This window comes from Triturus cristatus, chromosome 3_1 (genome assembly GCF_964204655.1).
Source record: "Triturus cristatus chromosome 3_1, aTriCri1.1, whole genome shotgun sequence".
NCBI classification, from domain to species: domain Eukaryota; kingdom Metazoa; phylum Chordata; class Amphibia; order Caudata; family Salamandridae; genus Triturus; species Triturus cristatus.
The window spans coordinates 356,662,071-356,675,442 of NC_140583.1; the positions used below are offsets into that span (position 1 = coordinate 356,662,071).

General features: G+C 48.8%; 1 protein-coding gene across 2 annotated transcripts in view; it reads right to left on the reverse strand.

Moving 5' to 3' along the window:
* Positions 1-1,109: 1,109 nt before the first annotated feature.
* The window catches only part of CGNL1 (cingulin like 1), a 413,622-nt gene continuing 401,359 nt past the window's right edge, over positions 1,110-13,372 (reverse strand). The window contains exon 19 of one of the 2 annotated variants that reach the window (XM_085644099.1): positions 1,110-2,801. In XM_085644099.1, coding sequence (XP_085500225.1) covers positions 2,645-2,801 — 157 coding nt within the window. In that variant the 3' untranslated portion in view covers positions 1,110-2,644. Of the gene's footprint in view, positions 2,805-13,372 lie in introns of both variants that reach the window. The other variant, XM_085644098.1, reaches the window with a different exon arrangement.

Here is a 13,372-nt window from a genome sequence, read left to right on the forward strand (position 1 = left end):
CAAAAAGGTGGACAGTGGCTGCTTTTAAGGGCTCATCACTATGATGGTGTGTTAAATGTGTCACCAGAAGCTAGTGTGTATTTCTATTTCTCAGAATCTACTGCACAGCAAATGCACATTGGCCTCCCTTATGACCGCCAACTGTCCCAGGAGACTAGTTCCTTAGTAACTTCATATTAATGCTTAAGATCCTAGTACTTTAATGGAATATTAAAACCAAATCAAAAAGAACAAGCTTCTTAATTTAATTGTCTAAAAAACCCACATCAACACAGTACTGTCATCATCATCTAGGCTCTCGCACATTACGATCCTGCACATTTTACCTGTGAGAACCTTTGCACTGCATAGTGGTCACACATTGCAGTGTCACTGGTGGGTCCGTCTGACAAAGGATTGGAGGTTGAGTTGGCAAGCCAAGAAGTGACCAAGCTATGGCTGGAAGAAAACACTTGAAGGTACTAACCAAAGACAAGAATGCATCAGCACCTCTGGGGAACTACAGGCAGTAGCATAATAAGACGAGTCTGCAGATTGTGCATGGCAACAGTGGTTGGAGGAGTACTCTTATGATGGACAGTTTGCATTATTCAAGTCACTGTACCCTTGTTATTTTGCTCCTTCTTGGGCTCCTCAAAGCTTGTTATTTAATTCTAGGGGTCCCTGCATTACCTCATGCTTGCTTAGATTTCTGAGCTCCTACTGACAGACCTGTTGGAATCTCTCATTAAACACTTCAGCGGATAACTGTTTCAGGGCTGATTATAGGAAGACCAAGGAATAGTTATAGAGCTCCTGCATCAAAAAATTCAGTACGACTTGAAGGCCAGGGGATTTGCATTCCTATGTTTCCCTAGGATTATGATAATTGATTATCTTCTCATATTATAGTCTACCAGGTACCTATCAATTCTAGCTGTGTAATTTCAAATATGAAATCAAAGCAACATCACACCGTGTAGGTTGTACTAACCTTGTACAGAACACATCAATATCAAGAAAGCATTTCTCATTTTGTATGAAAGACCATGTATTTAAAGACGTTGTTCAAATTACGTGTGCAGTTTTTATACCGAGCTCCAAATCCTTCTGAAAAAGTACACTATACATTTATATTGAACGTGATTTATTCAGAAATAATGAAAACAATTTGACAGTCAAATAGTGACAATTCTGTACATCTCAATAATGATTGTCCTTTGCATGGAAATATGAAAAAAACATAGTTAGAAATGTACAACAAAGTTAAATTGGAAATCTCACTCAATGATAGCTCATAATCTTGCCAATCTTAAATCTTTGTCTTCAACCTCACTTCAGTGTGTAGTATATGTATTGCTAGATTTGCTGAACATGGCGTCAGGCAAGCAATTACAATAGTATGATGAGCGAAATACTGATTTTCACATTTAATACATAATGCAATTTCTAGAATGAAAAATGGAACACTATATCTACAAGGTATCATGAATAGCAGAATTGATATGCACACGCCTTAAATACCTTTGTTCACAAATGTTTCAAGACATATGGTAATGAGTTTGCCTATCTCTCGTTTCAATTATTTGTATAAACAGTTTAAAATAAAGCATGATGTTGTGGAGTTGTGGCTTTGCCAATTCATCCTATACTTAAAGGCATATCACATTTATGAGTGTGGAATGCGAATAAGCACTTGACAAAAAAATAATTACATGATGGCGATTCTTCATAATTGGGTGGTGGTATAGATTTTAAAGAAATATTTATATTATCCAAGAAAAGCTTACTGTAGTCAAGCTATTGGTACTCACAGTTTTATTTTCTATTTGTAAATAAGACTCTAATACTGTCAGCAGTACTGGCAAAAACTGATAAAAACCACACATTATGTGAGAGTGAGTGATTCCAAATCATATTTCTCCATTTAAGGAAATGATGGTAAAATTCACAGAATGTCTGATGTAATTTACCAAACCTGACTCAGGATCAACAATGATGAGAAATAATACCACAAAATGATAATTACACAACCTATCTTCAGAATGATGCAGGCATTTTAAGGCATTTAAAATATATACACTCATGGATATTCTTTGAAGCGATGTTATACTAAGTGCCACTTTATTAAAAAACACAATAAAAGGAATACAATTGACTAATCTAAAAAACATATTTGCGTCTACATTAAAGATTTAACTGACCCTTAAGAGATATATATTTTTTTTAAATGGCACTTATGCATAACTGTCAACAGTTCAGTATTTACATTATATACATATATTGTTACTTACAATTATTTTACATATTACAAATGGCTATTTTTAAAGCCTTCCAAAATATCTAACAGATTTTTTAGATTGGGAAATGGCTCTTTTTTAGCTTTCCTTCTTTAAACAAAAACGTATGTTACATTTCAGGGAAGCTTTCAGCGCAATATATAGAATTCATATATATATATATATATATTTATAGATATTTATGTATATTTATGTTTATCTAAAATATAAAATATGCATAGATTGTTAAATATTGCTGTTGATTTCTTGGAACTCAAGCAGCAGACACAATGTATTTGTGGAAAACAAAGTATATATTTCCATCTAGAAAACTCTAAAACATCTGAGATGAAAGTCTTTACTTCCCCAGCACAGATGATTGTATACTACTGTCCAGAACTGTGCATTTTATAGCCTATTAAATCATTATCCTTTGAGTATTTGTATCCTGAAGGAGCTTCATAAAGGCTTTCTGCATCTGTACTGAAATCATCGTCATCATCATCAAGGTCATTCAGCATTTTACTTGGTGAGCTCCTGCGCCTGCTGAAAAAAAGATTTGGAAGAATATTACTTTAATAAAAAAGACTACATATAGAACGTGTGTACAAAGGGATTGATTGATGTGCATCTAGAGTTCTGTATCAAATTACGGTGTCCATGATAGAGAAATGCTCAATATGACAGGGCACGCTTCACAGTTAGATTTTACGAATAAAATAGGGCAGGTTTATTTATGCCCTAATTATGCAAATGTGGGACATGAATGCAGGTTCAATTATCACTATGCATTAATAAAAATCCTGATTTTCATAAACTTCTCTATTAATTATATTTTGATTTCTCAGTCTCTTTGATTTCACCTCCTCCTATATATAAACCACATTTTAAAAGCTCCAATAGCAGTATCAATGTAGAAATTGTCATTACGGCTTGTAAAATTAAGATGCATTGAAAATATTTAATCAAAAAAATAATCTGAGCAGAGATGTTGAAGTAGAAATACCTGCTACATGAACTCAGTTGCAATATATTTCCTGGGTAGGGATTTGCCTATTGAATGGTCTGAGTAACCTGGAAGAAGTGGATGAGGCTACCATAACAGCATAGACACTTACAATGCCATAAATAATTTAAGGAGGACAGGACCTGCTATAATTAAATCAAAAATATATTAGGAGACTGCTCTAAATATATCAGTGATCATGCAGTCTAGAAAAAAGTGAAAGGATTATCCAAGTACTAGTATTTTTTATTTAGAACTATACATTTAATGATAGCACTACTGTGGTAGTCACCCAAACACCATGCATCCTTTGACGCCCTATGACAATACAGGAAGTAATGCTCTGCGGCATTTGACCTTGATGGTATCACAGAAAGTGATACTGATTAGGTTAAGCAAATACAGCAAGTATAGAATTAATAAACTAAACTAAAATATATAAATATTCATTTCAGTAACCACCCACAATAACTCCAACCATTCAGGGGCACCGCTGTGACATATTCAGATGCCATCAATAGATGCCTAGGTACTACTTCCTATGCCAACCAATAGCACCCACAAATATTCAAGTACAGCCATCAGACACCAAGTGTTGGAAAGTTTTCCCTTTCCGCAGTGCCCCCTTGGATTTCTTGCCTTTTGCTGAACTCAAATTTTTGCTGGCTCTAGAACTCTGTGCACTTTACCCCTACTAACCTGTTGTAAAGTGATTGTGCTCCTCCATTCAACATGGTAAAATTGGTATATTTCTGAATGGCATATTTAACTTACCTACAAGTCCCTAGTTTATGGTACCAAGGTGTAAGCAGGGCCTGTACATTTAATGTCACAAGTGGACTGCAGCATCCACTGTGCCATTGACTACAGTGACAATGTAGGTATGTTGATGTTAAAAATTACTTATAAAGCGCACGTACACCGGGTGGTTTCATGGCGCTGTGAAAGGCTCTGTACGCTACCTGCAGAGACATTAATTGTAGGCTTGTGCAAATAGCCACGTTTTAAGAGACTTCCTGGATTGCAGAAGGTCAGTGCAGGACCGGATCGCCAACAGGAGGGAGTTCCACAGTTTGGGGGCGAGGGTAGCAAATCTGCGTCCTCCCTGACGTACCCGCCTGAACACAGGGGTGGTGAGGAGTGAGAGGTGAGCACAGCGTAGGTTATGAGAGGGAGTGTGCCTGAGTATCAGGCTGTTAATGAATTTGGGACTGTTACCATGCAGGGATTTGAAGATAAGGCAGCCTGTTTTAAAGGCGCAACGTTGAGGAATAGGGAGCCAATGCAGTTTCCTCCGCAGAGGGGTTGCTGATTGCCATCTAGGTTGCCGAAAAACCATTCTGTCTGCATGGTTTTGGGCCATCTGTAACCATTTGAGCAGGTAGAGTGGCATGCCCAAGTACACAGAGTTAGCATAGTCCAAGTGCGACAGGACGGTGGCTATTACGACTTGCATCAAAGCTTCATGTGTGAGAAGGCGATTTATCTTCCTGATCTTCCGCAGTTGGAAGAAACATTTAGAAATGACCGAGCCAACCGGAGTTTTCAGTGACAGGTCACTGTTGAGGGTGACTCCTAGTGTTTTGGCCGAGGGGAGAGGGTGGAGGTCCTAGCTCTGATGGCCAGTAGTGTGGACCCCAAAACTTATGGCTGTCCCCAATGAGAACAAACTCTGTCTTACCAGGGTTTAACTTAAGGTGGTTATGGTCCATCAATTTTTGAATATGCAGCATGGTGGCCTGGAATTCGGTGACAAAGCTGTGCGAGTTGTCCATCTTGAAGACTAATTGCAGGTCATCCGCATAGTTGAAGACCGTCACCTTCCTGTCTTTGAGGGACTGGATCAAGGGAGCAATGTAGAGATTAAACAGGTGGGGAGAAAGAGCAGAGCCCTGTGGAACACCACAAGTAGTTTTACGTGGAGGGGCCAAAAAGTGTCCTTGGCAGCCGGCCTGAGACCGGGCCTCCAGAAAAGAGGTGAGCCAGAGCCGCAGCACCTTGAATGCCAGCATGTTTGACACGCCAGAATAGTGTGGTCGACCGTGTGAAAGGCGGCGGAGAGATCCAGTAACATCAGTGCCTGGGGGGAGCTTTTATCAGACTTGGTCAAGGATGTGACCTGTTGGGTGAAGTTTAAGTTGGTAAGGAGATCAGACATCTCAGCAGATTGTGGTCCTTCATGAGTATCATTGTACCAATAATTAAAGTCGCCCACGAGTCGCTCACCTTGCTGTGATCAATAACGAGTTTAGCCATCTGTTCACTGAGTGATGGGGGAAAATGAGATCTAATACGGTGGCCTGTAGATTAGTCATCAGACAAAGGTGTCGGTGGCGGATTCAAGTTGAATTACTATGTTCTCTCTTAAGGGAGAGACGGGTCAGAGAGCTGAACCTGACATTAGTGTTAATAATGGCTGCAACCCCCCCCTGATTTACCAGGCAGGAGGTTGGCATGAATGATATAGTAATCTGGGGGTAGTGCCGCCAGCATATCAGGGGCAGAGTTAGAGGTGAGGCATGTTTCGGTCAGCAGTAGAATATCGGGTTTATCAGTGAGCAAAAGGAGGATGTCAAGCTGGTGCTTGACAAGGGAATGAGTATTAACGTAGTAGATTGATAGGGGTGCGGGCCAGAGTTTAACGAGGCTCTGCGATATGTGCTTGGGGGTAGTAGAAGTCTGTATTTCTGGGAATGCACTCCGTTTAGTGAAAATGTGTTGCTCAGATGTTAGAGACAGTATTTCACGGGTGAGGTGCAGATGGGTGGAGTGCATCAGTTTAAGGGTTTCCGAGGGGTATGTGATGGAACGGGTATAGTGTCTGGCCTCTGGGCCCGGATGGGTGCAGACGGGCTTGCCCTCGGCACCCCACCGGCGCGGCCGCTGCGCGCGTCCGCTGCGCTCCCGTGCTGCATTTAACTGCTGTCCCCGCCCACAGCTCAGTCCTCTCGCAGCGTGGTTGGCTGCTACCGGGGGGAGTCTCCAGGAGCAACAAGGAAGCCGGAGCAGCCGACTTGAGCGCTACGGTCAGTTACGATAAGAAAAGCGATACACACAGTAAAAACAATTCCAAAAGTGACGTTTTTTAAAAACAATTTTAAAAGTTGGTGGTAGTGTTTTTAGCAGAGCCTACAAGTAGCGTTCTGATAGCACAGATAGCCTAATGAAGATCTCCCGCGCTGCGGGCTGCATTTAACGCCTGTCCCCGTCCACAGGCTATGACTGCAGTACTGCCACCAGTATCCAATGCTGTGCAGGTTTTAACTGCAAACTCGACCTGTCAAAATAACCCCTTTTAAGAGGCCTAAACCTTTAAAATATATATATATTTTTTTTTTTTTTTTTTCTTTTTTTGAAACCGTTTATTGCAATCTCAAGTATATACAAGTATGGGCCTACAACCTTCCGGCCGGCCGCTAGAGTGACAGGAGCACCTGACAAACTTACAAAAGGGCACTTGGCGTTGCAGAGAAGTAAATCAGGAGGCATCAACGACGTGGGCCACATGACTCTAAGCCCACAATACGGTTTCATTTTATACAAACACAACAACATAGCAAAACCACACCCGCAAGGCAACCCGCAATCGAAAGTAACCGCACGTGCTCCTCAAATGAGGGACCCCGATCATCCACAGGAATCTAAAGAGGGGGAAGGGAAACAAGTCCAGGACTGGGGGAACTCTGTGCCCGGGGCTGGGGGAGGGGGTCAACTAGGGGGACGGAGCCGGTGAGGCAGCAGGCAGCAGTGGTGGCTCGCAGATACCCCCGCGGTAGGCGTTCCAGGGGCCCCATATTTTCACCCACGCCCCAGGCTTGCCCCTCGCCACATACACCACCTTTTCTCGGAACATGCACCAATCCATATGTTCTTTCCAGGCCGACACCGCCGGGGGCCGCTGGGATCCCCACAGTTGAGCGATGTCACGCTTAGCTATCATATATCCCAGAGTCACCCATCGCGTCTGCGGAACCGAGTAATCAGTTGGTTCCCACACATTCAGCAAGCATCTCCTCGCTTCAGGCAACAGCGCGACATGCGTAACCAGATGCAGGACTTCATGCACACCACGCCAGAATCGCTCCACCCTCGGGCATTCCCACAAAATATGCAAAAAAGTCGCCAAAGCACCACACCCACGCTTACACAACCCATCCTCAGCATAACCCATACGCAGAAGCCTTGGCCCCGTCATGTAAACCCGGTGGAGTATCTTAAGCTGGACGAAGCGAAGGCGAGCCGGTATGGCCACCTCCTTCGGAGAGGCCACCGCGGAAATCCAGTCTTCGTCGTCCAACTCCAGCCCGTCGGCAACCCAAGCCTCACGGAGGCCGGTCAGCAGGCCCGAGCGGTCATTAATCAATTTTTTGTAAATGAGGGAGATCGTGCTATCCGGAACGTGGCCATCCAGCACTCTATCCTCCAGGGGGGAAGACTCCGGGATGGAGGCGACGTCTGGGAAGACGGAGCCCAGCGCGTGACGGACCTGCAAGTACCGAAAGTATTCACTGCCCTGCAGCTGAAACTCCATCTGCAGCGTCTCGAATGTTTTAAATCCCCCTCTCGTCCAGAGGTCCCCCACTTTACTGATGCCAATCGTGTCCCACTTCTCGAAGCCCTTCGAGGTCCACAGGGAGCCCAACCGCTGAGGCGCATACAACGGCGACGCCCGGGTCAAACGGTCCTTCCACCCCATAGCTGCATTGGCCGCGTGCCACACCCGCACCATGACACGCGTGGGCCCCGTCAAGCGGGGATCCGGCGCGCCAGAGTAGAGCGCTCGATTGTAGTCGCCACCGGGCAGGAGCATCTTGTCCATTTCAAATGCCGGGTTCAGGGCGGGCCCATAGAGGCCGTGATTAATTGCAGCTAGCTGGGAGGCCCAGTAATACCGCTTAATGTCCGGGAGGGCAATCCCCCCGTCATACCACGGGAGCGTCAACTTCGCCAGGGCTATACGCGGCCTCCCGTCCCAGAACAGGCGGCGCTGTAGACTCTCCACCTCACGGAAGTAGCGCGCCGGGACTAGGTCCATAGTGTTCTGGAGAGCGTACAGGAAGCGCGGCAACGAAATCATCTTAAACAATGCCGCCCGGCCGAGCGGCGAAAGCGGCAGGCGCCGCCAGCGCGCGACGTCCTCCTTCAAGCGCTGGAGGGGGGGAAGCAAATTTCGCTCGTAGCGGGCCTCCGGGTCCAGCGTGATATAGACACCCAGGTACCGAAACCCCTGTGAGGCAATCCGGATCGGATAGCCCCGCGGGAGGACGGGAGCCTCCCCGGAAAGCACATAGACACATGATTTAGCCCAGTTGATGACGAGGCCTGAGTTACGGCCAAAGGAGCGCAGGACATCAACCAGGACAATCAGTGATTTGCGCGGGGAGGCTAGGTACAAAAGGATATCGTCAGCGTAAAGGGACACGCGGTCCTCATACTCGGGGGTCCAACGGAGACCACGGATGGAAGGGTGCCACCGCAGCCACTCCGCCAGGGGTTCCAAGGCCAATGCAAACAGGAGCGGCGACAAGGGGCAACCCTGTCGCGTGCCCCGTCCCAGCGCGAATGGGGCCGAGACTCGTCCATTCACTACCACCTGTGCTAATGGGCCCGAGTACAACAATTTGACCCAGCTGATGAATCCCGGTCCAAATCCAAATTTCGCCAGCATCGCCCAAATGTAGGGCCATTCGAGCGTGTCAAACGCCATGGTGGCGTCTAAGGACGCCAAGATGGCCGGCTCCCGCACAAACGGAACACGCGCGAGCACCCCGTGCAAGCGCCGCAGATACATCCGGTCGCAGCTTATACAACTCGATAGGGATGCCGTTCGGGCCCATGGCCTTGCCAGATGCGACCGAGCGTATGGCGAGGACAATTTCGTCCGAGGTAGGAGCAGCATCCAACGACTCCCTGTCCTCCACCGAAAGGGAGGGCAGCGCGATATCTCGAAGCAGGGCATGGGAATCCGCCTCCGAGCAGGGAGAGACCGGGGAATACACCTCGCGGAAATACTCCGCGAAGCAAGAGACAATGTCTTCTGGCTCGGTGACACGTACACCATCCATCCTCTCAATCAGCGGTACCACACGACTCGCTCTCTCCTTTTTATCCAACCACGCAATCAATTTACCAGCCTTATCACCCACATCATACAGTCGCCCCTGTTGCTCTCTACTGAGGCCCCTGGCTGCCTCCGTGACGAGGGCCCTATAGGCCGCTTGCTTAAGGTGTAGAACATGCAGTGCAGCATCCGTCACCCCACTCCCCAGATCACCCTCTAATTCAGTAATTTCAGTAATTTCGGCCTCCACCTGGGTCACCTCCTCCTGCTCGCGCCTCCGGGCATGGGATATGAAGGAGAGGGCCTCCCCCCTAAGAACTGTCTTGAAGGCCTCCCACAGGGAGATAGCCGAAGGGACAGACCCCACATTCTCCTCAAAATACCGCTGCAAGGATTTAATCAAATCAGCACGAATGGTGGGGTCGCGCAGGTACCAGGCATTGATTGGAGCTACCCTGCCCTCCTCCCTCGGGAGGACACCAAAGTGCAACAGGAGCGGGGAGTGATCTGAAATACCCCGCGCCAGATGGCGCACCTCTCCCACCCTCCCAGCATAGGCCGCAGGGACAAGGATATGATCAAGCCGCGAGAGGCTACCATGGGCACCCGAGTGGAAGGTGTATTGCAGCTGCGTGGGATGTTTTAAGCGCCAGCAGTCCACCAATCCCAATGTATCTAAGAGGCCGGACAGCCACGCCTGCGCCCGGGGGAGGTCCCTAGGGGGGTGACGATCCATAGTCCCAGAAACCACAGCATTGAAATCCCCCCCAACCACCAGAAGCCCCCCGGGAAGGTCAAGGAGGAGGCGCCCCAGGTCCGCAAAAGTGGTAGACTGTAGCCCCGGTGGGACGTACACTGAAACAAAGACAACCACTTTGCCCTCCATTCTCCCCACCAAGGCAGTGTAGCGTCCCCTCTCATCATGGCGCACCTCGTCTATTTCCAGAGGGAGCGAGTTCTTAACCATGATGCCCACCCCCCGCGAGCCAGACGTGAAGCCCGAGTGGGCCACCAAACGATAGCCACGCCGATTCATGGCACAAAAGGAATTACCAATAAGGTGTGTCTCCTGCAGAAAGACCACATCTGGCGAAATTCGTTTCAGATACTGCAGGACCACACCTCGCTTAATCCTATCCCCCAGTCCATTAACGTTCCAAGACAACAAAGTCAAGTCCCTACCCCCATCACATACAGAAGCCATCATTCGTCCCCCCGAGAGCACCTCAAAAACACCAATACAGTAAAGGGTTTGCCTTGCGGTAAAAACGAACAACACCCCACCCCAACCCACCCGTCCCAACAGAACTCCCCCCTCCCTGCACCCCTGCATGAGCCCAAACAGCCCCCCCAAAGTGCAGTGTGCCTGTCGCCCCATAGATGAAAACACTAACTAGTCCCCCAGAGGAGGAGGGAAAGCCCCCAAGAGACCCCGTACGACCTCCACGGGAGGGGAACTTACACAATCAGTCAATGATGACAATAATGTTTTCCAGAGCAAGGCCTACTATTAGTCCCTCAGTCCTGATCCGGCAAGCCCTCCCCACCAACCGCGCCCCCCCCACCCCCCCGGCCCCGATCCCCGGGCAAAGTGTCCAACCAGTCCCCGGCCGCCTCGGGACGATCAAAAAAGTGTGTGCGGCCATCCACCTCTACCCTCAACTTCGCTGGAAAAAGCATCGCATACTTGAGGTTCAGGTCCCGTAGGCGACGTTTGACTCCGAGAAAACTCAGTCTCTGCTTCTGGACCGCCGGAGTAAAATCAGGATAGAAGTTTACGTCCATATTGTCGAGTCTGACCGGTCCTTGTTGCCTAGAAGTCTGCAGGATAGCGTCTCTGTCCCGAAAGTTGAAGATCCGGGCAATGAGAGGCCTCGGAGGGGCTCCGATCTTAGGTCTTCCTCCGGGGACCCTGTGGGCACGTTCCACTGCGAAGAGTTTACTCAGCCCCCGGGGCTGGAGACGGGTGAGGATCAGGTCCTCCACAAACAGATCCGCCGCCTCCTCCTCACGTCCCTCCGGCACCCCGACAATGCGGACATTGTTCCTCCGGGCCCGACCCTCGGAATCCTCCAGTCGACGATCCATCAGGGCGCTCGCCTGGCCAAGTCGGCGCACCTCCTTTTGGAGGGCCGCCACGTCCGTTGTGAGGCCCGAGGTGGTGTGGGCCAAAGAGTCGACCCGGTCATTCGTTTTGGACAGATCGGCCCTCACCAGGCCCACATCCACGAGGACCGAGTCAATCTTCTGCGCCAGAGTGTCAAAGCGCTGGTCCACTGAGGCCTTCATCTCGGCGATGGCGCCCATGACGTCCCGGAGGGTCAGATCCGCGGGCAGAGCAGGAGCATCAGTCGGGCCCACAGGGGACCTACGCGGCGCCTCTGGAGATCCCTTCTGGAGGGTGTAGCGGTCCATGCTGTTAGATTGAGGGGCTGCGCCACTGCGGGTCGATTTCACCTTTGCCCGGTCGCCATCTTGCTTCGTGGACATGGCTCCAGTCCCCAAATCGTGCCAATCTCCTTGAAAGGGGCTGACAAACCAGTTCACGGGCTCCGGGGGGGGGCGACCACAGCTCCGAAGAGCGGATCACAGCTGGTGGGCCGGCAGGGCAACCCGACGAAGCCACACCACCGCACGCCGCCTCGCGACCCTACCTCGCTTGGCAGCAAGGAGGGCGCGAAAGCGAAAGTGAAAGTGCGGGGTACGCGAATCGCCCAGCCTCGCCCGCCGCTGTTGTTCACTTTGTCTCCGGATCGCCCCACAACTCCAATCCGGGGGGCCGGCGTGGAGAAGGCCGCAAACCTCAATCGATGCTCCCGCCGGTGTCCGAGGTCCGATTTGGAAACGGAAAACGGGTGGCACCTCAGCTCGGTCTCACGAACACAGTCCCCTCGTCTAGGACAGGATATGGTCAGGATTTATGCAGGAGGTCGCGGAGGTCCTCGGGAGCCTCGCACCTACGCGGCCATCTTGGTTGCGCGCTAGGCTCCTCCTTCTTTAAAATATATTTAACAGTAATAATTAAGTATGTATTATGGCAAAAGTTGTAAAAGTGTGACCAACACTTATTCACTGAGCAGGGTTGGTGGTGCCATAGGAAAGCATTGGGTTACCGCATTAAGTTTAATATAGGATTGAGGGTAGATGCGCAATGATCCATGGGAAATTGGGGCAAAATATGATCACCGTCATTAACATTTATGGCCCAGTGATGGATGACCCGCACGTATTTGTCCGAATGCTAGCGGAGTTACGAACATGGCCGGAGGCAGCCATACTATGGGGGGGGGGGGGGGGGGGGGGGGGGGTGGGAGGGGAGGGAGATTTTAATACGTATTTGGATCCCGCCAAAGATAGGTCGAACCCACAGAATGCGCGCACTATAAAGGTAGCTCAATGTATACGCGATTCTATGTTAGAGATGGGACTGGTGGATGCTTGGCAACTATGAAATGACACAGTGAAAATAGGCACACACAACACACCCGCTTATAATATATGGTCCTGACTGGAATACTGGCTACTGAATGAAGAAAGTAATAATTGGGTTGCTGATGTAACTCTACTTCCACATACTTTATCAGACCACAGCCCAGTAAAATTAAGTATTAGCATTCCTGCTTCCGTCCACCGTCCATTCACATGGCGTTTCAGAGCCGACGCCCTACTGGACCCTATCTATAACGATGGCAGACACAGAAACCTGCTATTTATCACGCCGCCATGTTGCACGGGCGTACGGTGAAGGGGGCCGACCTGGCCATCAACTAGCTGCCAAACTCAAATTCCGTAACGAACATTGTCCCATCACGAAAATAGTAGACGCGCAAGGGGAAGAATACTATACGCCTCAAGGGATAGTAACCCAATTTAGAGCTTGTTATTCCATGCTGCATACATCACGTGGGAGCACGGATGCAGTGACACTTGACTATATCTCTGATATAGCCTGTGCCTGGCTGCCGATGGTCATCGGGACCATCTCAGCCAACCTACTGGTGAGGACGATATTAAAACAGCAATCCGAGCTTTACCAAACAAAAAGGC